This window comes from Trachypithecus francoisi, unplaced genomic scaffold (assembly GCF_009764315.1).
Source record: "Trachypithecus francoisi isolate TF-2019V2 unplaced genomic scaffold, Tfra_2.0 Lachesis_group5, whole genome shotgun sequence".
NCBI lineage: Eukaryota > Metazoa > Chordata > Mammalia > Primates > Cercopithecidae > Trachypithecus > Trachypithecus francoisi.
Window position 1 is genome coordinate 90,622,874 of NW_022681470.1, and position 22,039 is coordinate 90,644,912.

At 38.5% G+C, this 22,039-nt stretch overlaps 1 protein-coding gene and 1 pseudogene across 1 annotated transcript; one reads left to right on the forward strand and one right to left on the reverse strand.

Moving 5' to 3' along the window:
- Positions 1–2,327: 2,327 nt before the first annotated feature.
- Positions 2,328–3,347, reverse strand: LOC117074115 (olfactory receptor 6K6). The gene has a single exon (XM_033195329.1). It carries the CDS (start codon positions 3,345–3,347, stop codon positions 2,328–2,330), a length of 1,020 nt encoding a protein of 339 aa, XP_033051220.1.
- A 14,970-nt stretch (positions 3,348–18,317) lies between these two features.
- Positions 18,318–20,514, forward strand: LOC117075605 (annotated as a pseudogene).
- The last annotated feature ends 1,525 nt before the right edge of the window (positions 20,515–22,039 follow it).

Here is a 22,039-nt window from a genome sequence, read left to right on the forward strand (position 1 = left end):
GTGATCATCCAGCACAGCTGTTCCTAAATCTTACCCATCATCTGAATTTTCTGGGAGATTTTTAGAAATGCAAAAGGCCAGGCTTCACTTTCAGATTTTCTGAACCACAAATGTTAATGATCAGTTTGAGCAATCACTGATCTAATCCAACCACATAATTATAGAGGAAGCTGAAGGCCAGCAAATTAAGTAGATCATCCAAAATGGCACAACGCAGTGTCAGAAAAAGGTATAAAATACGGTCCTTAAATCTCCTTGTCCCATAGTCTTTCCATGATGCCACAATCACATGAGGGCTGGGGAATTCATGGAGGAAAGAATCATTAACTCCTAGGACTCACTGAAAGCCAGTAAGGTTTCATTAAACTTTGGGGAAAAGAAGTTTGCATAATTTAGCTTTTTGAACATCAAGTAAATTACACAAAATTATATATTTATTGGGGACAGAGAATACAGTAGAGAACCTAAGATTAAATCCCAGCTCTGTCACTACGTATATGACCTTAGGCAAGTCATTATTCTGTGAGCTTTAGTTTCAACATTTAAATAATAGTGATCCCTGACCCATTTACTTCAGGGTATTTTAGATTTCAAGAGGATTTATACCTGTGAAAATATTTTAAATAGTAATGTGCTCAAGACATATAGTAGACTGTTATTGTTATTAATTTTGGTGGAACCTCTTGGGGTCTAAAATTCTGTAACACATCATGTACATAATCAGTTCACATTTGCTGAAATGAGTTTGGGAATTAAATGAGCTAAAAGTGGAGAAGACCTCTCTCTAGTATCAGGAAACGATTTATTTATATGGAATGCCAAATGACAGGGGATGCATTTCCAGAAAGGGAATTGGGGCAGTTAGCAGTAGCAATTCTCAGAACTTTCTTGTCTGTCATGCCTCTTCTATTCTGCTTCCTGGCTCCACTAGCATGTCAGATCACTGAAGAGACTAGCAGGAGCCTTGCTGCTAGAGTGCGAGGAGGAAGCCAACCTGTGTTAAAAGCAAGAGAGTCCATCTATACTGCTTCAGCTATCACAAGCATGGTATGGGCATTGACGTAACGGGCCATCCACTTACCATCCACAGCCTGTATACAGCAGTTTGTTGCGGGAAGTCAGGGACCCCAAGTGGAGGGACCGACTGAAGCCACGGCAGAAGAACATAAATTGTGAAGATTTCATGGACATTTATTAGTTCCCCAAATTAATACTTTTATAATTTCTTACACCTGTCTTTACTGCACTCTCTGAACATAAATTGTGACGATTTCGTGGACACTTATCACTTCCCCAATCAATACCCTTGTGATTTCCTATGCCTGTCTTTAATCTCTTAATCCCATCATCTTCGTGAGCTGAGGAGGATGAATGTCTCCTCAGGACCCTGTGTTGATTGCGTTAACTGCACAAATTGTTTGTAGAGCATAAGTGTTTGAACAATATGAAATCTGGGCATCTTGATAAAAGAACAGGATAACAACAATGTTCAGGGAACAAGAGAGATAAGACTTCTGACTGCCAGGGAGCCGGACAGAACAGAGCCATATTTCTCTTCTTTCAAAGGCAAATAGGAGAAATATTACTTAATTATTTTTCTCAGCAAGGAACATCCCTGAGAAAGAGAATGCACCCTGAGGGTAGGTCTATAGATGGCCCCCTTAAGGCGGCTGCCTTTTATGGTCAAAGCTGAAGGGATGAAACAAGCCCCGGCCTCCTGTAGTGCTCCCAAGCTTATTAGGATGAGGAAATTCCTGCCTAATAAATTTTGATCAGATTGTCTGCTCTCAAATCCTGTTTCCTGATAAGATGTTATCAATGACAATGCGTGACCGAAACTTCATTAGCGATTTTAATTTTGCCCCATCTGGTGATCCTGTGATCTCGCCCTGCCTCCATTTGCTTTGTGATATTTTATTACCTTGTGAAGTATGTGATCTCTGTGACCCACACCCTATTCGTGCACTCCCTCCCCTTTCAAAAATTGCTAATAAAAACTTGCTGGTTTTACAGCTCAGGGAGCATCACGGAACCTGCCGACATGTGATGTCTCCCCCAGACACCCAGCTTTAAAATTTCTCTCTCGTACTCTTTCCCTTTGTTTCTCAAACCAGCCGAGATGCTTAGGGAAATAGAAAAGGACCCATGATAAATATCGGGGGTGGGGTTTTCCCCCATAGCAGTTTATCATTCTTTTAAAAAATAATAGAACAAGTAGCTGCAGCAATAGGAAAAGAGGATAGACATGGAAAAGATAAGTAAACAGTGAAATTTTGCTCTTCCAAGAGGCTTTCCAGAGTCTCCAGGATCTGTATCTATTTCCCAGCCTAACTAGCCCTCTTCTGATAGCGGAAAAGCCTTCCAATAGCCTCTTTCATGTCCTTATTTCTCAGGCTGTAGATGATGGGATTGAAAAAGGGAGCAAGGATAACAAAAGTGACAGCAATTGCTGTGTCCCAAAACACTGAGTAGGTGGCTGAGAATCTCAAATACATGACAGCCACACTGCCAAAAAATAGCAAGAACACAGTAAGGTGAGCAGCACAGGTGGAAAAGGCCTTGTGACGACCTTCAGTTGAGTGCATTCCCAGAATCACCATAATAATCCGGATGTAGGATAGAGCAATGACCAGGAAGGAGGCTACAATTTCCGCTGCATGGATGGCATCTGCAATGACCACTAGGGATGTATCTGTGCAGGCCAAGCTCAGCACAGGTGTGAAATCACAGAATATCTGGTGGATCTGGTTGGAGCCACAGAAAGGCAAGGTGGCAATCCATGCAATCTCAGGAAGCACAAGGAGGAAGCCACAGAAGCAGGATCCAACTGTCAGCTGGATACAAAGTTTGGGAGTCATGATGGTTGGGTAATGGAGAGGATTGCATATAGCTATGTACCTGTCAATGGCCATTGCTGTCAGGACACAGCCTTCTGCAATACCAAGTGAGTGGAAAAAGTACATCTGCAGGAGGCAGCCAGCCATGGAGATGCTCTTCTGCTCACTGATTAGGCAGGACAGCATCTTGGGGATGGTGGTTGTGGTATAGCAGATCTCCAGGAAGGAGAGGACACTGATAAAGAAATACATAGGGGTGTGCAGGGCCATGTCCACCTGGATGACAACGAACATTATTAGATTTCCAGTTAGGATGAATCCATAGATGAGAAGCAAGGGAATAAAGAATGAGAGTCCACCTCTTTGAGGATGCAGGAATATAGAGAAGAGGAACTCAGTCACCATTGTCTGATTCCCACTGGCCATTAACTGTGTCATCTGTGAAGACAGAAAAGGAAACAAGAGACTCCTATTATTGGAATGTTGATTCCCCACTGAATATTGCTTCATTCCTTTCTGTAATGAGTTACTTAAGCCGATTCTGGAATCCTGAAGGGACCAGTTAGAAATGTCTCTTAAGCTTTACCTCCATGCCAAAATCATCTGAAATATTTGCTGTCAGACCCCTAAATACCTTTTTGTTTTCTGGTAAACATCTTCAACTGATGTGCAAAAAGCAAAGCAACATACAAATTTCATTATCTGGAAATATTTTCTGTAGGTTTGGTCATTTTTAAATTTCTGCTTCTGTCCCTCTGTTTTTAGCATTAAAATTTGTACCTTCATTTAAAACTGTTTTTTTACTCTTGTTCTTCAGAAAAGTTATAATTTAAACATACATTATTGGAGCTCTTTTGCCAGCAATGTTTTATGTTGCTTCCCCATCTTCCCCAGCACTGATATCTAGCCTGAGCCTAGCTAAATAATTCATCTTTATAGCCTTGTCTTTTTTTCTGTTGGTTTCATAGTAGCATGTCTGTTCCTCATCCAATGGTAAGCACTCAGAAGTCAGAAAATATTCCTTTTTGCATCTTCTGCTTTCTCTGTAACTCCCCCTCTCTTTCTCCCATATCAGTTGTTGATATTGATAGCTGCTCCAACTAAAAGTCTTTCCAGAATTGCCTTGTGGCTGATTAATGGCCATTGATTTCTGGTCAAGCAAATAATTCCATCTCCACAGACATCATCCCTCCTATGAAGGTCATATCTAAGAGCCAGAGTAAGAAAATCATTCTGAAATTTTAAAAATTAGTTTTATTGTAACTATGGCTGCCTTGGGAAAGAAGTATCACAGAAATCAGCTGCAATGGGAATCAAACCAACATCTGTTTCTGGGGATTAAAAGGCAACTACACTTTTTGCAAGGCTAACTAAATGTAGTGATAGCAATTAACATTCTCTCTCATGTTGACTATGTTATCATCTTTTTCACTGATCTTCTTTACCTCTAATGAGTCATTCTACAGATGAATATTCCCAGCATCTTTCTTTACTGCCCCTCTTTTTTTTTTTTCAAAAATATTCAAGGATAAATCTTCAAAGTATTAGCCTATGATAAGCATTGCCTTCTCTAATCAGGCTCCTATCAAATTTTGGAGCCAAGTATCCTACATTTTCAGTAGCTCAACCATATTAAGACTAATGTCCTGCATTTCTCTTTTTGCTTATGCCATTACTTCCTTCCATTTTCTTGGTATCCTCCTACTGGAATCCTACGTGTCAATATCTACTAAATGTCCCCATTGTTGTGGAAGTGTCATTGATCCTTCATGCCAAAAGTAACCACTCTTTCTTCTGACTCTTAAGAGGAGTACTATTTTTTCCCTTTCACGACATCTAATACATCTGTCCTTGCATTTTAAATATTTGCATATCAGCATTATCTTCCACAAGGGAACTGAAAGCTCCTAGAATGAATCATATAAGAGAAATGAATTAGTGTTTTTGAAATGTTGCCTTGTAGTGATTATGGTCATGATCCTGGACATTTTGCATATTTTACTTTATATATTTTATCTCATTTTTCTCTCTATTATAGAGAGATTGTTGTCATTTTTTTACAGCTAGAAAAATTGAGAACAAGAAAGAAGAAATAACTTGTCCAAATTTACATAGCCAGGATCCAAAGCAATAACTTGGATGTAGGTCTCTTTGCTGTAAAAGTTCAAGACTATCCTATGTGTCACAATGAGAAATATAGCTCAGGACTCACTGGCCATTCTATCTGTTTTCTACTCTGAGTACCTCAGTATATTTAGGACTGTCTTGGGTGTGAGGTGAGAAAGTTGACATGGTTTCTTCAATAGGTCAAAAGCAGATACAAATAAATGCATTTCAGACTAGGAAAATTTATTATTATTATTATTATTATTATTATTATTATTATTATTATTTGAGACGAAGTCTTGCTCTTGTTGTCCAGGCTGGAGTGCAACGGCGCAATCTCGCCTCACAGCAACCTCTGCCTCCCGAGTTCAAGCGATTCTCCTGTCAGACTAGGACAATTAAATTTTAAAAGATGCCTCTGCCTTGCACCTTAAACTTTGAGGAAGGTAGTTACTTGTTCCCTTGGGAGTTCCCTTCAGTGCTCAGCAGAAAGACAGAGCCTTTAAGAGGAAAGGTATAAAAGATTGGAGTTGCCTTCTGACTAAAACATTCACTTCTCTGTCCTTCCTGTGTTTTTCTTTTCTAAGCCATTGTATAATCATGCTGAGCAATCATTATAGAGAATAGGGAAGGACAGAGAAGGAAACATAGGTCTATAATAAAATACAAGAAAATAGGTGCTGAGTGGCTCATAAAAGCCAAACAGAGTGACTACTTTGTTGCTGTATGTATGGGGCCCTTCTCAGTAGTAAAGCTGCATCATTATTCATCGTTCGTACATTTATTCAACTAGTATTCATATATTGATTGATCTTCTGCTATATCAATGATGCCATAGGTTCAAGGGCTATATCAAGGTAAATAAATATTATTCTTGTTCCTAAAATACATAAAGAACATCAATAAAATCCTATTGCTAAAGATATTTCATAGGGTCCAAGGAGTTCAACCTAAAAATATTTCTTGTATAATGTAGAAACACGTGAATTAGATTAGACTTGACTTCGAAGAAAAGTAGTAACTTTCTCTGTGACTCTTCAAGAATCCACAATTATTAGCGTTTCAACAGGATTTTAGTGTCTAAAAGACCTTAGACATTAACAGTATCTTCATACTGTTAGCTGAACCATATTCTTTCCGATATCCCTTCCGGATTTCATTTACCCTTATTATAATATTTTACTCATGTAACAAAGTTCTTAAAATATGACACTTTGCCATGAAAGAGTAGGGCAACAGTTGGGTTCTGAAGAGTTGAGGATGTAAGGAAGCTATTGGGCAGGCAAAATAGAAATAAAAGGAGGTTGGAGGATGCCCTTTCAATGCAGTCTTTAGTACTTACCCTGCCTGACACCATGAGAATGCTCCTCAAAAATCTCTGCAGCCACCTGCCTCTTCTCCTAGCTCGACAATAAAGGTACAAATGTCTCTGAAGCCTCTTCCAGGAATAACTAGAATGGAAAGATGGTCTTTCCTGGGAGTTTGTCTTTAGATGATGCAATGTCTAAAGGAAAATTATGTATCTTTCTCTTCCCTCTAAGGGACAAATTAGGAAAAAAAAGGTTACATCATAATTAGACATTCCCCAGGGTCAGGTTTCAAAAGCTGTCCTGCTACAAAGCCTTATCTCTGATAGAGGAGTAGAGTATAAAGCTGGCCACTGAGGCATAGCTGTGGGAGTCAGAATAAACTTCATCCAGGATCACGATTCTCTGGAATACTCAATCAGTAAACACTTTTTCCTCTCCACTTTTACTCATTTTCACTATGATTTCTATTCCCTCTGCTGATATAGTCAACATCATCACATTTTTAGAAGTTTTTAAATGTAAGTCTCATTTGATCCTTTAAAAAACCTATTTGTGTGCTGAAAAAAAATAGTAAACATGGTAAGATTTATGTGATTTGCTTTTCATCACACTAACATAAAAACCTCTTTGTATAAGGTGAGGTAAGCAAGACTACAGTGATTCCCATTTTGCAGATGTCAAGGCTCAGAGAAGCCAAAAGCTTTCTCCAATTCACATGGGCAATACAAAGCATGGAAGAAACTGAACCTTAATCCTCTAAATTCAAATCTAGTTAAACACTAGCATTACCTTTCAATTATCTCTCTACTGTTCAGTCTCAAGCATATATTCCCTGACTTGGGAGTATATTGCCAGTATTCATGGCAGCAGTGGGCCATCTGTAGTGGCCAGTGCCTTCAGACCAGCTGCAGCAGGGACGTGTGGCCGGCACAGGAGCCAGGGACAAGGGGGAGTCCTGTGCCTTCCGAGTTGGGGTGGGAGCACCCCAGGAGTCACTGCAAGCCAATCCTGCAGACCGAGGCATCGTTGTGCTCTTGGGGCCAAGGAGCAGGTGACAGCCCCGCCCTCCAAGCAGAGCTGCAGCCACCCCGACCCAGGCTGTAGATCTGGGCCACCTGCTCCATGGAGCAGGCAGAAGTCCCACCCAGGAGGTTTGGGTTACAGCCATCCAAGTCATGACTGCGGATCATGGCCTCCCACTCCCCCATGCAAATGTAACCACCCAAATCAAGGCTGCAGACCCAGGCATCTCTGCACTCCTGGCGGCCTGGGAAGGTCCGCCTTCACTTGCAGGTTTGAAAGTGCATGCTCCTGCTGCCTGGTTTCTCCCTGCTGTTGATGTCCACTCCAATCTAGGAGTAAAGTAGGGGCTGAGACCTGGTACTATTGCAGTCTGTCCAGGTGTGCACACGCTACGAGCAGTGCTGATACACCAGCCCCTTGATGCCTTGTCCCCCTCCAGACTTTGGGCACCAAGAATAGGAGGGAAGCTGAGGTGGGCACAGAGGGCATCTCAGAGCTGGCATGCAGGCCCCCCTTCACACCTACAGCCTGGAAGCCATGAATGGCAATAGGAAGCAGACAGATTCCTGGGCAGAAGGGGGCAGGTCCCTGGTAAGGTCCCACATTCAAGCCAGGGAGGGCTTGAAAACAACTGGTGGCTGGACTGCCAGTCCCTCAGACCAGAGTGGGAACTTGTGGTGCCCAAGTTCCCTTAGAAAAGAAAATAATTTTTGTATTTTTAGTAGAGACGGGGTTTCATCACATTGGTCAGGCTGGTCTTGAATCCTGACCTCAAGTGATCTGCCTGCCTTGGCCTCCCAAAGTGCTGAGATTACAGATGTGAGCCACCATGCCCGGTCAGGGGTTCTCTTTTTTGTGCTTGTAAAGCATCTAGTGCCTACATCTGTTGTTAAAATTATCTAGTTGTAAGTCTAGATTCTAAGAAATTTGATGATTATCTATCAATATTAATTTATATTTTAACCTTTAATGCATAACACTAAGACTTACCTAAACTCAGGTAATGTATGTTTAATAGAAGAGGATCATCTAGGATTTTGAGGTGATAATACAAGATCCATGTTTATAGATTATTTAACACATATATGCCTGTCTTCAATCATATGGCACATAGAATGTAATAGGGAAGAGACAGAACTGGAAGGTAGGGTTTGGCTGTGTGGAGGTCTTTGAATGTCAGACATTGGGGTTTTGAAAATATATTTTTACATAACAGAAAGTTATGAGATAATTTTGAGTTGGAATTAATGCACAAAATTGCATTGATAATATGTAGAATGCATTTAAGTAGAGAAATTATGGAGGTAAGAAGTATTATTTATTCAACTCACATTTATCGAGTACCTATCAGACATCAGACCCTATTCTGCAATAGTCTGGAGTAAAGGCCTAAAATAGAACTGTAATAATGGAATTAAAGGACAGAAGAGATGGGAGTAATTGTGAATAAAGAATCAATAGGACTCCACACCTGACTATATTTGTGCCGTGATGAAAAAAGGAACATTAAAGATAACAGGTTCACAAGCTTGAGTTAGTCTGTCAGATGGCACTATTATCAGATATAGGATCAGCTAAAACAAAAGCTTGTAGGGGCAATTATAAGAAGATGAGTTATAGATATTTTACCTTGAAAATGTGAGAGAACTTTTAAGTAGAAATGTCTATTTGTCATTAATGATGAAGAACTGGATTTCAGAAGAGACGACAAGTCTCTTCTTGGACACATCTGTGGACACAGATGTCTGTTATTTAAGTTGAGATTATAATTGAACTATGAGAATGCACTAGATAATTGAAAAAGAGTGTAGGGAATATGAGAAGTGACTGGAGGATTATAATTGGTAGATGAGAAAAAAATGACATTAATGGTAAATAACTTTCATTTATTAAATATGTGACAAAATATGCTGGGGCTTTTTTTTTTTTTTTTTTTGAGACGGAGTCTCTCTCTGTCGCCCAGGCTGGAGAGCAGCGGCCGGATCTCAGCTCACTGCAAGCTCCGCCTCCCGAGTTTACGCCATTCTCCTGCCTCAGCCTCCTGAGTAGCTGGGACTACAGGCGCCCGCCACCTCGCCTGGCTAGTTTTTTGTATTTTTTAGTAGAGACGGGATTTCACCGTGTTAGCCAGGATGGTCTCGATCTGCTGACCTCGTGATCCGCCGGTCTCGGCCTCCCAAAGCGCTGGGATTACAGGCTTAAGCCACCGCGCCCGGCCATATGCTAGGGCATTTTTATAGTTCATCTCATTTTATCCTTTCATAGTTCTATAAATTAGTCATTATTATTTCCACTTAAAAGATGAGAAAACTAAAATTTAATGACTGTGTATCTTCTCTGTAGTCGGGTAGCTAAGTAGGTGGCAGAGTAAGAATTTGAACCTAGGTCTATCTTATTGTCTTATCCCGAAGTGTTCAGGAAACTAAGAGAGAATCAAGGCAATGATGTATTACAGAAATCAAAGGAGAGAATTACAGGAACAAAGAAACAATTGCTGGGTGAAATAGACTAGCTTTTTCTATTATTGTTTGTAACATTCAGCATCTAGAAATTTATATATATTTTATAATAATATAATCCCCATTAAAAATTATATACATATATGTATATATACCATATAACGACATATATATTTAAAAATGGGTATCCATCATAAAAAGTAAAACTTTGTTTGAAAATAAGAAAAAGAAACACACAGCATTAAGACCATAAAGAATGCAATTAATTAAAGATGATATAAAATTTCCAAATGAAAATAAAAACAAATTATAATACAAAGTTCAGCAACTGCATAGATACAAATGGATATATGTAACATTGCATGATTATATATCAGTAACAGTTGGCAAAAAATGTAATAAAAAATGCCATTTGAAGTATCAACAAAAATAAAAAGCTATAAAAGATATGTTACATCTAAATATAGCGCTTTATAAAACTGTATTGGAATATATAAAAAACATAAATTGATCCATATGCTGTATAGATGAATATGTATAGATGAATGAGTAGAATGTCTCAGTTACATAAACATGCCAATCATCTACAAGTCAGTAATTTCAATCCAATTTCAATCAAAATCTCATTTCAAGGTAGAGAAGAGTGAGACATGTAAGAATGAGGGCCAAGAATAAGACATTTCAAAGGAGGAGATTAAAATGGTGGCGCTTGTCTTACTACTTATTAAAAGTTATTATGAACCAATATTTGTAATAAAATACCAGTGGCAGTAAACAGCCAATGGAAGCAAAGAAATAGACTAATATAATATGGAATTTTAATATACTTGAGAGCAGGTATGGCAGATCACTGGGAAAAAGATGAACATAGCCAGCACAACAGGTCTGTGGAAAAAGGTGCATTGTTTAATCAATTGTATTAGAACTTCAGTTAAAAAGTTTCAATTCCATATAAATATAACCCATAAATTTAAAGACTGATGAATTAAACCATTTAATATTTCCTTTCATCAAATAACATCTTTAAAAAATAAAACAACAAGATATACACTAGGAGTCTGTATTTGTAATAATACATATAACTGATTATTATTATTTAGAATATATAAAAAGCTTCTGCAAAGTAATAAGAAAAAGATAACCAAATGAGGAGTATACATGCACACACACACACTCACACATACACACACACAACATTCAACTGTAAGTCAAAGCAATAGCATATTGTTTACACAACAACCGAGTAGCAAAAGTATGACCACCCAGCACATTAGAAAAGATGTGAAACAATAAAATTGCATGCATTGTTGATGGCAGACAGATTTTGGAAAACAATTTGGCAGCATCTAGTGAAGCTGAAGATGCAAATGCTCCAGAATACCAAACATTGAAGGCTAACGAATGATTAAATTGTGCTACATGTATACAAGACAGCGGGGATTTTCCTTTAAAGCTGCAGCTAGATACATTGACATGAATGATTCTCAAAACATATGTTGAGTGAATAACCAAGTTATAAGGTAATGCCTAAAATACAATTCTATTTGCATAGAGTAAAACAGACAGAACTAAACAGTATATTGCTTTTGAGTGTGCATACATGTGCTAAACATAATAATAAACACAAAATTCAGGTTAATGGTAATATGTAATATGGCAAGAAAGAACTGTATTGGGGAGGAGAGTATAGTGGTCTTCAAAGTTATTCATAATATTCTTTCCCTTAAGTGGGGCTATAGGTTCGTGTGAACAAGAGGTGAAAAAGTGGAGACAGAAATACGGATGAAAGAGTGAACTATGCTTTTAGGAAAATAAGAAACAGAAGAAGAACGTCAGTATGGTACACTTACAGCAACAATGAAAATGAGAAAGAGTATATACTTTAATATGTTTGAGCATATTCATAAGCTGCATAAGCAGACTAAAAAGAGGAAAAATTTGAGGATATATAGGTAAGTGAGACAACTGAAGGAACAATGTCTCTGCATGAGATGAGACAAATAGGTTCAAAGCATAAAAGGAGGAATTTATCTCAAATGGTAAGACTGGATAAAATCAGGGTCAAAAAGGTAAACGTCAGTGTGGCTACAAATTAGGCTATCTTTGGGTCACGATCTGATTCTTTAGTTATTCACTAATTCATTTAATTGTTCATTTATTTAGCCACATATTCATTAATCAAATGCTTATTGAGGGACTGTCTTTATTTATTGTTGTTGTTTTTTATTTTTATTTTTTAGAGACAGAACCTCACTCTGTTGTTCCAGTTGAAGTGCAGTGGCTGCTCATAGGGGTGATCAGAGTGCACTGCAGCCTCGAACTCATGGCCTCAATCAGTGCCCCTGCCTCCACTCAAGGGTCTGCCTTTAACGTCACCTATTACAAATGCCTCTTGTTCATTTGCCTGATCAACATCAACAACCCCTCCCTCTGATCATTTCCAGTTGATTGTCATTTTTAGGAAAAAATGGAACAGCAGACCCTTTTCTCTGTTGACCTATGTCCACCTATAGGTTCCCCAAAATCCACATTCTCCCTGGGCCCAGAGGACTGATTCTTTGTCTCTCTTCAACCTTCATCTCAAATTGTCTCTAAGCACTACCTTCCCCAGAGCTTGCTAGGTTGGGTTTTGAGATTAGGGACAGGGTATGTGGAGAATGGTTTAGAGGTTGAGGACAACCATGGGTGTCTCATTGCTGCCGTTTCTCCTGAGGACATAATCACTTGGTCACCTTGGACCCTGTCACTTCCTAAAATTACTCATTCTGTCATGCCATAGAGGTCAGTTTTCCTCTTTCTTGGCTTCTGCCCACAAACATTCACCAATCGTTCATTCGCTCATTCAGCAAATATGCCGCCTCTGCAAGTTGAGCTCCCTTGCAGGCAAGCATGGTCTGAAACATTCTTTGAGCAGTTTTTATTGAGTGCCTACTATGCGTTAGGTACTGTGCCAGGCACTGACAAGCCAGTGGTAAGGGAAACACAGCTCTAACCTCACCTCATTCTCCAGGTTACAAAGGCCATGCGCCCCTTTCAATCTGGCAGAGAAAGTTTCCTCGTTTTAAGTATTTGCATCTACTTCAAGCCAGATTCTTCTGCCTCTTTCTTCTTACTAGACCGCAACTCTGTGCAATGCTGACCACAGCTAGAGCCACCAGCCCCATTGCTCAACCAGTGTTTATTTCCCTAAACAACCCTTCCTCACATTCCCTTCCCTCCACCTCTCCTCACCAAGCACCCAAAAGAGGATTTAGAACTAGCAGGGTGGACATCAACTGGTTGTTTCTACTTTTCTCTGCCTAGCACAAAATTGGGAGAAAACTGGAGCCTCCATCTGCAGTCACACGTGTACAGATCTGGGGATTTGGATGTAGGCTTTTTCTAACTTCTCTCTCAGAAGCTTCCACAAAAACCCTTCCATCTGTAGCCTCAAGGGCCCACCTCCAAGGGAAGGCTTAGGCAATGATCCTGTTTCTACCAACACCACACCTTATCCCAGGAATTTGCCCTAGACCTCTAGTGACCATATTTTCTCTCCCTCCATTTCTACCCAGACCTCCAGGCCTCCTTCTGGAATCATAGAACCTTAGAATTGGAAGGAATTTTAGAGGTTATCTAGTTAGAGTTGTATCCAACAGAGTTCATTAACACCAGCCTAGGCTTGTTTTTCCTCCTCCCTCTGGATTTTTTTCCTCTTTTCCTCCACCTCAAAAAACACTCGCACACAGATTCTTCTTGTACAGGCACCAAAAACAGCTCATCTGCCCCTAAGGCTGTGTACCTATGATCTCCAGCCACCCCTGCCCCAGTCACTCACCCCTTCCTCATCTCTGGAATTTGGCCAGGTAGTCCCAGAAGACTCTGGAGTGACCTCCTTTGCTTAAAAAGCAGACAGATAGGCATGCCGCAGGCTGTGAGTGTGTGAGCAGAGGAGGACTGGAGGCTGAGAGGGAAAGAAAATGAAGGTGATTTTCATGGAAGATTCATTTATTTTCTCTGATTGTACCAACTGCATGTATTTTTGGCCTGGCTGCAAGGAGCAATATTGGTTTACTCTCGTATCCTTAAAAAGTTGCAGAACTGTGTCTTAAGAGAATTATTTATAGTTACTATAACTGAGTTGAGAAATGTCAACTTAACTGATAAATTATATTTGTTAAAATAAAGAGGACGTTTACTTAAAAAAAATGTAATCATTCATAGTGAAAAGTCACCTCTGCTCTGACTCTTTTTTTTGCACCATATATGCCTGTGTCCCATCAGGTATTTTTTTTCTGATTTCAAATCTGCTTTCAAATTCTGTTGCATTTCCATATCCACTGCTACTATTCCACTAAATGTTTAACATTTCATGATTATTTTGTATCTTTTTTGTGACAAAAGAAAAAAATCTTATGTGTTGTATGTATCTATTTCTTTTGCCTTTACCCACCTGAAGGTTAATATTAAGTCCAATTTCAGTTTTTAAAAGGTTGGAAAAAATAGAAAGGAAAGTATCCTTCTGCTTCTATTTCCTGTCCACTCTATGAGGGCTTTTTTTTTTTTTTTTTTTTTTTTTGCTCTCAGGTCTGTACAAGGTCTAGCTCATGTATACTCATCAGTACAGCTTTCATGTAGCAGGAAAGTTGCCCTTCAATCCTTTCCCGACTCCATACACTTGGGATATCTGCTGCTGGAACCCCTGTAGCCCATGAAATCTCATGAGAGTCCCCTCATTCCTGCCACTACTGCAAACGGCCCTGTGATCCCTGGATCCTTCTGAAGAAATTCTACTAAGTTGTGCTGGATGGCAACTGGCTGAATCTTCTGCAATGCACTTCAGGGTTGTGCTGTGTAATCAATAAACTGCTTCGAAGAGTAGAGAAAATTCTCTTGCCTTTGAACCACATTTTGTTAGTTTCATTCCTTTTGTTCCTTATCCTTCCCCTTTCTCAATAGATTTTGTAATTTAAACTATTCTTTACCCCTTGGACAGAATGGAAAGTCCAAGTACTCTTTTGATCTGACTTCTAGCCTTACTGAAAAACCTAGCTTCCCATAGATGTGTTGACCTCATGAAAGGGGAGTGTGGCAGCAAGTGTTTTCCTAATTAGCCACATGAGGCATAGAGTTGCTTTTCCCTAAGTCTAAGGCTTAGGGAGTCCCCCCAGGAGAGAGCCCTTTAGAAGAAAGCCTTTCTCCCACTTAGCAATTCCCTGTGAAGCCTAGAGTTGTGGCTGTGGTTATAACCTTCCTACTTATTGGCCTGCAGAGCAATGAAGATGGAGACATTTGGAAAAGAGGAGGTGACTCTGTTGGTTTCTGAAAGAGGTAGCTATGGACTGAGGGTAGACTTTCTACTTTGAGATATGAGTGAATGACTTTGTTTACTAGATATTGGGGGACAATTGTCACAGAACCATATTATTTCCTATTGGACTTTAAGGAAGGACTTGTGGACATTTTGTTGAGACTGTGATAACACATGAGGTAGAGGAAAGGATCATAACTTAGGGATGGAGGGCTTTGGTGAGTGTGTGTCCTATAATTAGAGATAGTCATAAGATAACAAACACCTGAACTAAATCTATCACCTTGTGTCTGACCCACTAGCTCTGTGACTCTTCCACAACTCTGCTATTTTCTGAGCTAAATTCTAATCTGGGATGTTTGTATTGTATTTAATGGCACCAGGACAGGCTCTTAAGAATAAAGGAATGTCAGGACAACTAGTGGAGCTTATGGTTGAGATTCTGGGGTATCCATTCCTACAGAAAATAGGAGAGTCCTGTTAGGTTTAACTTTGCTCCCAAGACTCTATATCAAATTGCCTTCCTATAGGCGTCCTCTTTCCTTCTTAAAGACTCAAGTTCCTAAAGACCTACCTTTTTAAAAAAAAAATTCCAGGTTACAATTTTCTAATTCCAATTTTCTAATTCTATGTACTGGACATAGAGTTTAATACTAGTTTCCCTGTTTATCTCCCTGCTGCCTCTGTAAGCAGAACATACAATTATATGTGTATCATTTTCTATCACAGTAGGAAAACCTGTTGGGGATAATACAGTCATAAGATATTGGGATGACAAAATAATTTTAAAATCTCATATACAGCCATATTATCTGTTCTGCTTAAAGGCTCAGGTTTGATTTGGAGCCCTATAGAGAGACAGTATAAGGTTTTCAGACAGAGGATTGACAGATTTGCATTTAGGAAAGATTATTTCAGTCGCTATGTGAAGAGTGAGTTGTAGTAAGACAAGTCTGGAAACAATAAGCCCAGATAAGAGTCATTAAGATAAAAATGGCTAGAGTATAAATTACTTTTTATGAACCTCTATTTTTCATGTAAAAGTTTTCTTCAAGAAAAACAAGGGAATTTTCACCTCATATTTTCCTGTTTCAACATAGACTTACTATTTTGCTGTATGCATAAAAAGCAAGAAAAAAAAATTGTGGTTGCCATATGCCAAGCTGGGTTCTTATTTGTGCATAGCCTCTGGTATTATGGTTTCCAAATAATTTTATCTATTTGTTATATCCATTGGCAGTTCACAGCTGTCTGACTGTTTTTGGTGGATATGGTAGCTTTCTCTATTTAGAGATCCCATCTTCACCTCAGTACCAAGTCAAGAGTCAGAATTCTGCCATGAAAACAAACATTTATTAGCACACAGGCAAAAACATACTACTATTAGGCCTTTTCCTGGAAGCTCATGGAAGTCTCAACTCCTTTTCCTAATGCTTTCTGGTTAGTATAATAAATGAAAGTTTCTATCAAAGATAAAATGTAACAAAATTCTCTCCAGTAGAAAAGCCAACTTTCTAGTGAGATTAGGTGATAAATATCCCTTTAAAGAGGGAACACAGGAATGAATGGATCATGTGCCTATTGCAGCTCTCCAAGCTCTATAGGCTGCCTAACTCATCATATTTTACATCCCTGCAAGCCAGAGGTTAGGTATACTTTCAGCCAATCAATATATCTTGATCACCTGGTTTTTCATTTAAAAAAATTTTCTGTCTGCCAGTGGTTCTTAACTGGCACAAATTTTCTTGTATTTCTTCCCTACAGGGACATTTAGCGATTTCTAGGACCATTTTGGTAGTCATGATGGAGGAAGGGGTCTATGCTACTGACACCTTATAGGTGAGACCAGGAGTGGCTGCTAGACATTCTATAATGCATGAACAGCCTCGCCTTCTCTCCGAGCAATGAATTGTGTGTTCCAAAACGTCAATAATGCTGAAGTTGACAAAACCTGCTTTACATTCATTAATAAACTCTACAGTGTCGATACAGATAAGAATATTTGAAGATCTTGTCAAATCTGCCTCTTGAGGTAGACTATTGATTAAAGTATTTCAAATGTTAGCAAATTACACCTAGAATGTAATTTCTAGATTAGTGCACTTCAACCATTAACCAACCCCCTGTGAAAGTTAATACCGAGTGTCAACTTGATTGGGTTGACGGATGCAAAGTATTGATCCTGGGTGTGTCTGTGAGGATGTTGCCAAAGGAGATTAATGTTTGGGTCAGTGGGCTGGGAAATGCAGACTCATCCTTAATCTGGGTGGGCACCATCTAATCAGCTGCCAATGTGGCTGGAATATAAAGTAGGCAGAAAAACATGAGAAGACTAGACTGACCTGGCCTCCCAGCCTACATCTTTTTCCTGTGCTGGACCCTTCCTACCCTCAAACATCAGACTCCAAGTTCTTCAGTTTTGGGACTTGGACTGGCTTTGCTTGCTCCTCAGCTTGCAGACAGCCTATTGTGGGACCTTGTAATAGTGTGAGTTAATATTTAATAAGCTTCCCTTTAACTATATATATTTGTATATATATATCCATCTCCTATTGCTTCTGTCCCTCTAGAGGACCCTAATACACCCCCTTTAGGGTGTAGATTAGATTAATTTGCACATTCATATATTTCACATGGGATTAGCCTGTTGTCTTAAATTACATTCAGTGGAATATTTGGATTTTTTCTTCTCATTCAATTGTTAATAATGAGTCAGACTAAGGGAAGCTGGTAATCATACTTTAGTTTTAAACATGCTGACTTAAAAATGAGCTTATTCTTGTCCACAGAGGGTATCATTTTGTCATGATTCATTCTGTGTCCCCAACACTTCATCTCAAAAAACATAAAAATGTCTACTTACTTAAATTGTTTCTAATTTACTGTTATAATAAATATTCTAGCTAATATTGTCATATATCTCTTTTTAATATCTGACATACTTTCCCTAGACTACATAGTGGAAGACAGGCTCTAAATAGTCTTAAACTCTCAATATAAATTGCCAAATTGCCATTCAGGGGAGTTTGTACCAATTTATATGTCTAACTAGCAATACTGTTAGCTTATCCAACAGAATAATTAACAACATAAGTTATAATTAATAAAAAGCATTTGGAAATTTGACAGGATAACTTTGTATTTTGCAAAATAACTCACATAGTATATTTTATTTGACCAGCCTAATTTCAAGGCTGTTTAACTGCTTGAAAAGAAAGTTTTTATTTGTTCTTTGTATGTACTTAGAATGCTAACTGTGTTTTATTAGCCAACAAGTGAAACTGCTGAAAATATGGATCCAGAGAATCAGACAATGGTGACTGTTTCATTTCTCTGATTTTTCTCAATCTAAGAATGGCAGCCTCTTATTCTTCATTCTTATGCTCTTTATTTATATATTCATTATTGTTGGAAATTTCATGATTTTCTTTGCTGTCCGACTGGACCCCCATCTCCATAATCCTATGTACAATTTTATCAGTATCTTCTCCTTCCTGGAGATTTGGTACACCACCGTCACTATCCCCAAGATGCTCTCCAACCTTCTCAGTGAACTGAAAACCATCTCTTTCATAGGCTGCCTCCTGCAGATGTATTTCTTCCACTCACTCGGGGTCACAGAAGCCCTAGTCCTCACAGTGATGGCCATTGACAGGTATGTAGCCATCGGTAACTCCCTTCACTATGCAATCATTATGACCCCTCGACTGTGCATCTAGCTCTTCACTGGCTCTTGCATTTTTGGCTTCTTCATGTTATTGCCAGAGATTATGTGGATTTCTACTCTTCCATTCTGTGGCTCCAACCAAATTCATCAACTCTTTTGTGACTTTGAACCTGTGCTGCAGTTGGCCTGCACAGATACATCCATAATTCTGGTTGAAGATGTGATCCATGCTATTTCTATTCTGACTTCTGTCTCTGTCATCACCCTTTCCTATTTAAGAATCATCACGGTGATCCTGAGGATTCCCTCTGGTGAGAGCCGTCAGAAAGCTTTCTCCACGTGTGCAACCCATGTTGCTATTTTCTTGCTGTTTTTTGGCAATGTGGTACTCATGTATCTGTGCTTCTCTGCCACGTTCCCACCACTACTGGACAAGGCCATTGCACTGATATTTGCTGTCTTTGCCCCACTTTTCAATCCAATAATCTATAGTCTGAGGAACAAAGATATGAAAAATGCCATCAAGAAAATCCTCTGTTCTCAAAAGATATTCGATGCCTCTGGGAGCTAATGGGAGTTCACACACATCTCTTCAAAGAAATCTCATCATCTCCTTAAGTTTAAAATGCTAACAAATCAGTTTTTTAAAATTACCATGCACTTTTTCCTTTTTAAAAAAAAAATTTAAAGAAATTTTGGCATGTATTTTCAAAGTGAAGTATCTCTTTAATGATTTTTAATATGAAAAACAACAGTACTAAGTTATATGTCTATACATTTCAATTTATAGATCTTGTATTTCTAAAGCTATAATAAGTATGATTTATAAACTTATCTACATTGTTCTCTTTTCCTGCACTCTGCATTTCTTTGTGAAAATCTGTATTCATCTGGTGTCATTTTCATTCCACCTGAGAAGCTTCCTTCAACTTTTCTCACACCGTGGGTCTGCGGATGATTAATCTTTTTTGCTTTTGTAAGTTTCAACAAAGCTTCGTAAATCTGAGCAAGCCTTTTATTTTGTCCTTATTTTATAAGATGTTTTTTCTGGATATGGAAGTCCAAAATATAAGATTTTTTTTCTTTTTTTCCATGAGTTAAAGATGTTGGTCTACTTTGTTCTCACTTGCATTGTTTTTGATGAGTAATCTGCTGACATCCTTGCCTGTGTTTCACAGTATGTTATGAATGTCTTTTATCATCTCTTTTATTTTTTAGTTCTCATTTATAAGTGGAGCTAAACATAGGGGTTACATGGACATAAATACGGAAACAATAGACACTGTGGACTATCAGAGGGTATGGAGGGGTGGGTAAAACAACCACCTATCAACTAATACGCTCACTGCCTGAGTGACGACATCTGTACTCCAAACCTCAATTTCACACAAAATCCCCCGTAACTAATCTGCACATAAACCCACTGTACCTGTTTTGATTTATGCTGTTGATTTGCTATACTTTCCAATTTTCTAATGTAAGGACTAATGTTTGATCTGACAGGGGATGTCTGCTATAGATTTACCTATGTTTCTATCGTTCACAGATTATAATAGAATATTTTCTTCACTTTGTAACTTCAGGTAGTGTGATGTCATCTTCCCCAAATCAAAAGAGAATACTGGCCTAAACAACAATCATATTTATTACTTTATAATTAAGTAAATCATATTTATTACTTTCTAAGTGTTTCCATTATGAAATTTTTCATTTAATATTTACAATACCCTTATGTCAGTTTTTTTTTCACTATAAAAAGATTAACAAGATGCACACCAGTGAAGTGATTTGGGCTTGGAAAAGAAGCCTGGCTCCTTAACATTCAGTCCAGAGACCTTTACCCCTCCATCAATTGTCCTCTGATATATCACAATGATTATGCGGCACATAGAGTCACTGAACTTGCGATATTTGTATAATGCTGTTGCATGAATTCCTTTATGGATTAATTTTCACATCATTTTGTAGATGTCAGAGCAAATGCTCTTGGGTCCTTGAAGATTAAATAGATATATAATATATAGGCTTAGGACCAAAAACACAAATTATACAAAGATATATATTTATATTTTGGTAAATTTTAAAAAATTAATGTCACTACTATTAAAAACATTCCATGTTATGGTTATGTTATGTTACATTAGTTATGTTAAAATGCTGTGCAGTTTTATATCTCAACATCTTTGTTCTCATTGCATTTTTGGTCTGGAGTGTTGCTCCCTTTCTTCTTCTCTGCTTTGGAGCTTATACTCAGAAAGTTCACACACACATTTTATCTTCTGAGATAAACGTCGCTGCCTTCCTCCCACAAAACTGCACTAGCATTTTTAAGAGCTGAGTAAATTGTCTCTAGAAAAGGAGTTTTGCTCAGCTCCTGTGGAGAAAAAAAGCAGGGACACAGGGCAACTGCCAGTGGAATCATAATGATTAGGAGGCCAGCTAGAGGTGTGGGGAGAAAATAAGCAGATCATAGTGGAAATATCAATAGTACTGGTCAAAAAAAAAAAGTCCCAATCAACTGTTTTCAGGCAGGCAGTTAAATTCTTCTATCGGCTTGGGAGTGCTAAAGTGGAAAAAAGACCTTAGTCCCAACTTCAGTTCAGCTCCAGACCTTGTTTTCTCTCCTGCCTTGTGGACCCAGCCCTACCATTTGTCCCTTCTCACTCCTGTATCATTAAATCTTCTCCTGCATTGATACAAGATTTTAAATACTGATGACAATACATTTTACATGGAGAAAATTATATATGTTTCTTCGATTATGCAATTTAAATTTATTTGAGGTAAACATTTAAAAAACTTAGGTCTTCTTTAATTCTTTGAATTCCCAGTTAAAAACCTTAGTATTCTATTTATAAATCTAATACATTTTATTCATTTTTAAAGGTGTTACACATATATTTTGTGTGATTCATAAAATTGGCATTTGATTCTCCTTAAACTATGTTTAAATATGACTGTGTATTTCGTTTATTTATTTATATTTAATTATACTTTAAGTTCTACAGTACATGGGCACAACGTGTGGGTTTGTTACATATGTATACTGGTGCCATGTTGGTGTGTTGCACCTGTCAACTCGTCAGCACTCATCAACTTGTCATTTACATCAGGTATAACTCCCAATGCCATCCCTCCCCCTCCCCCTCCCCTTAATAGACCCCAGTGTGTGATGTTCCCCTTCCCAAGTCCAAGTGATCTCATTGTTCAATTCCCACCTATGAGTGAGAACATGCAGTGTTGGTTTTCTGTTCTTGCGATAGTTTGCTGAGAATGATGGTTTCCAGCTGCATCCATGTCCCTACAAAAGACATAAACTCATCTTTTTTTTTTTTTTTTTTTTTTGA

Coding starts and splice junctions, on each gene's coding strand:
- LOC117074115 (XM_033195329.1), bottom strand. CDS start 3,347: ATGAAGCAATATTCAGTGGGGAATCAACATTCCAATAATAGGAGTCTC.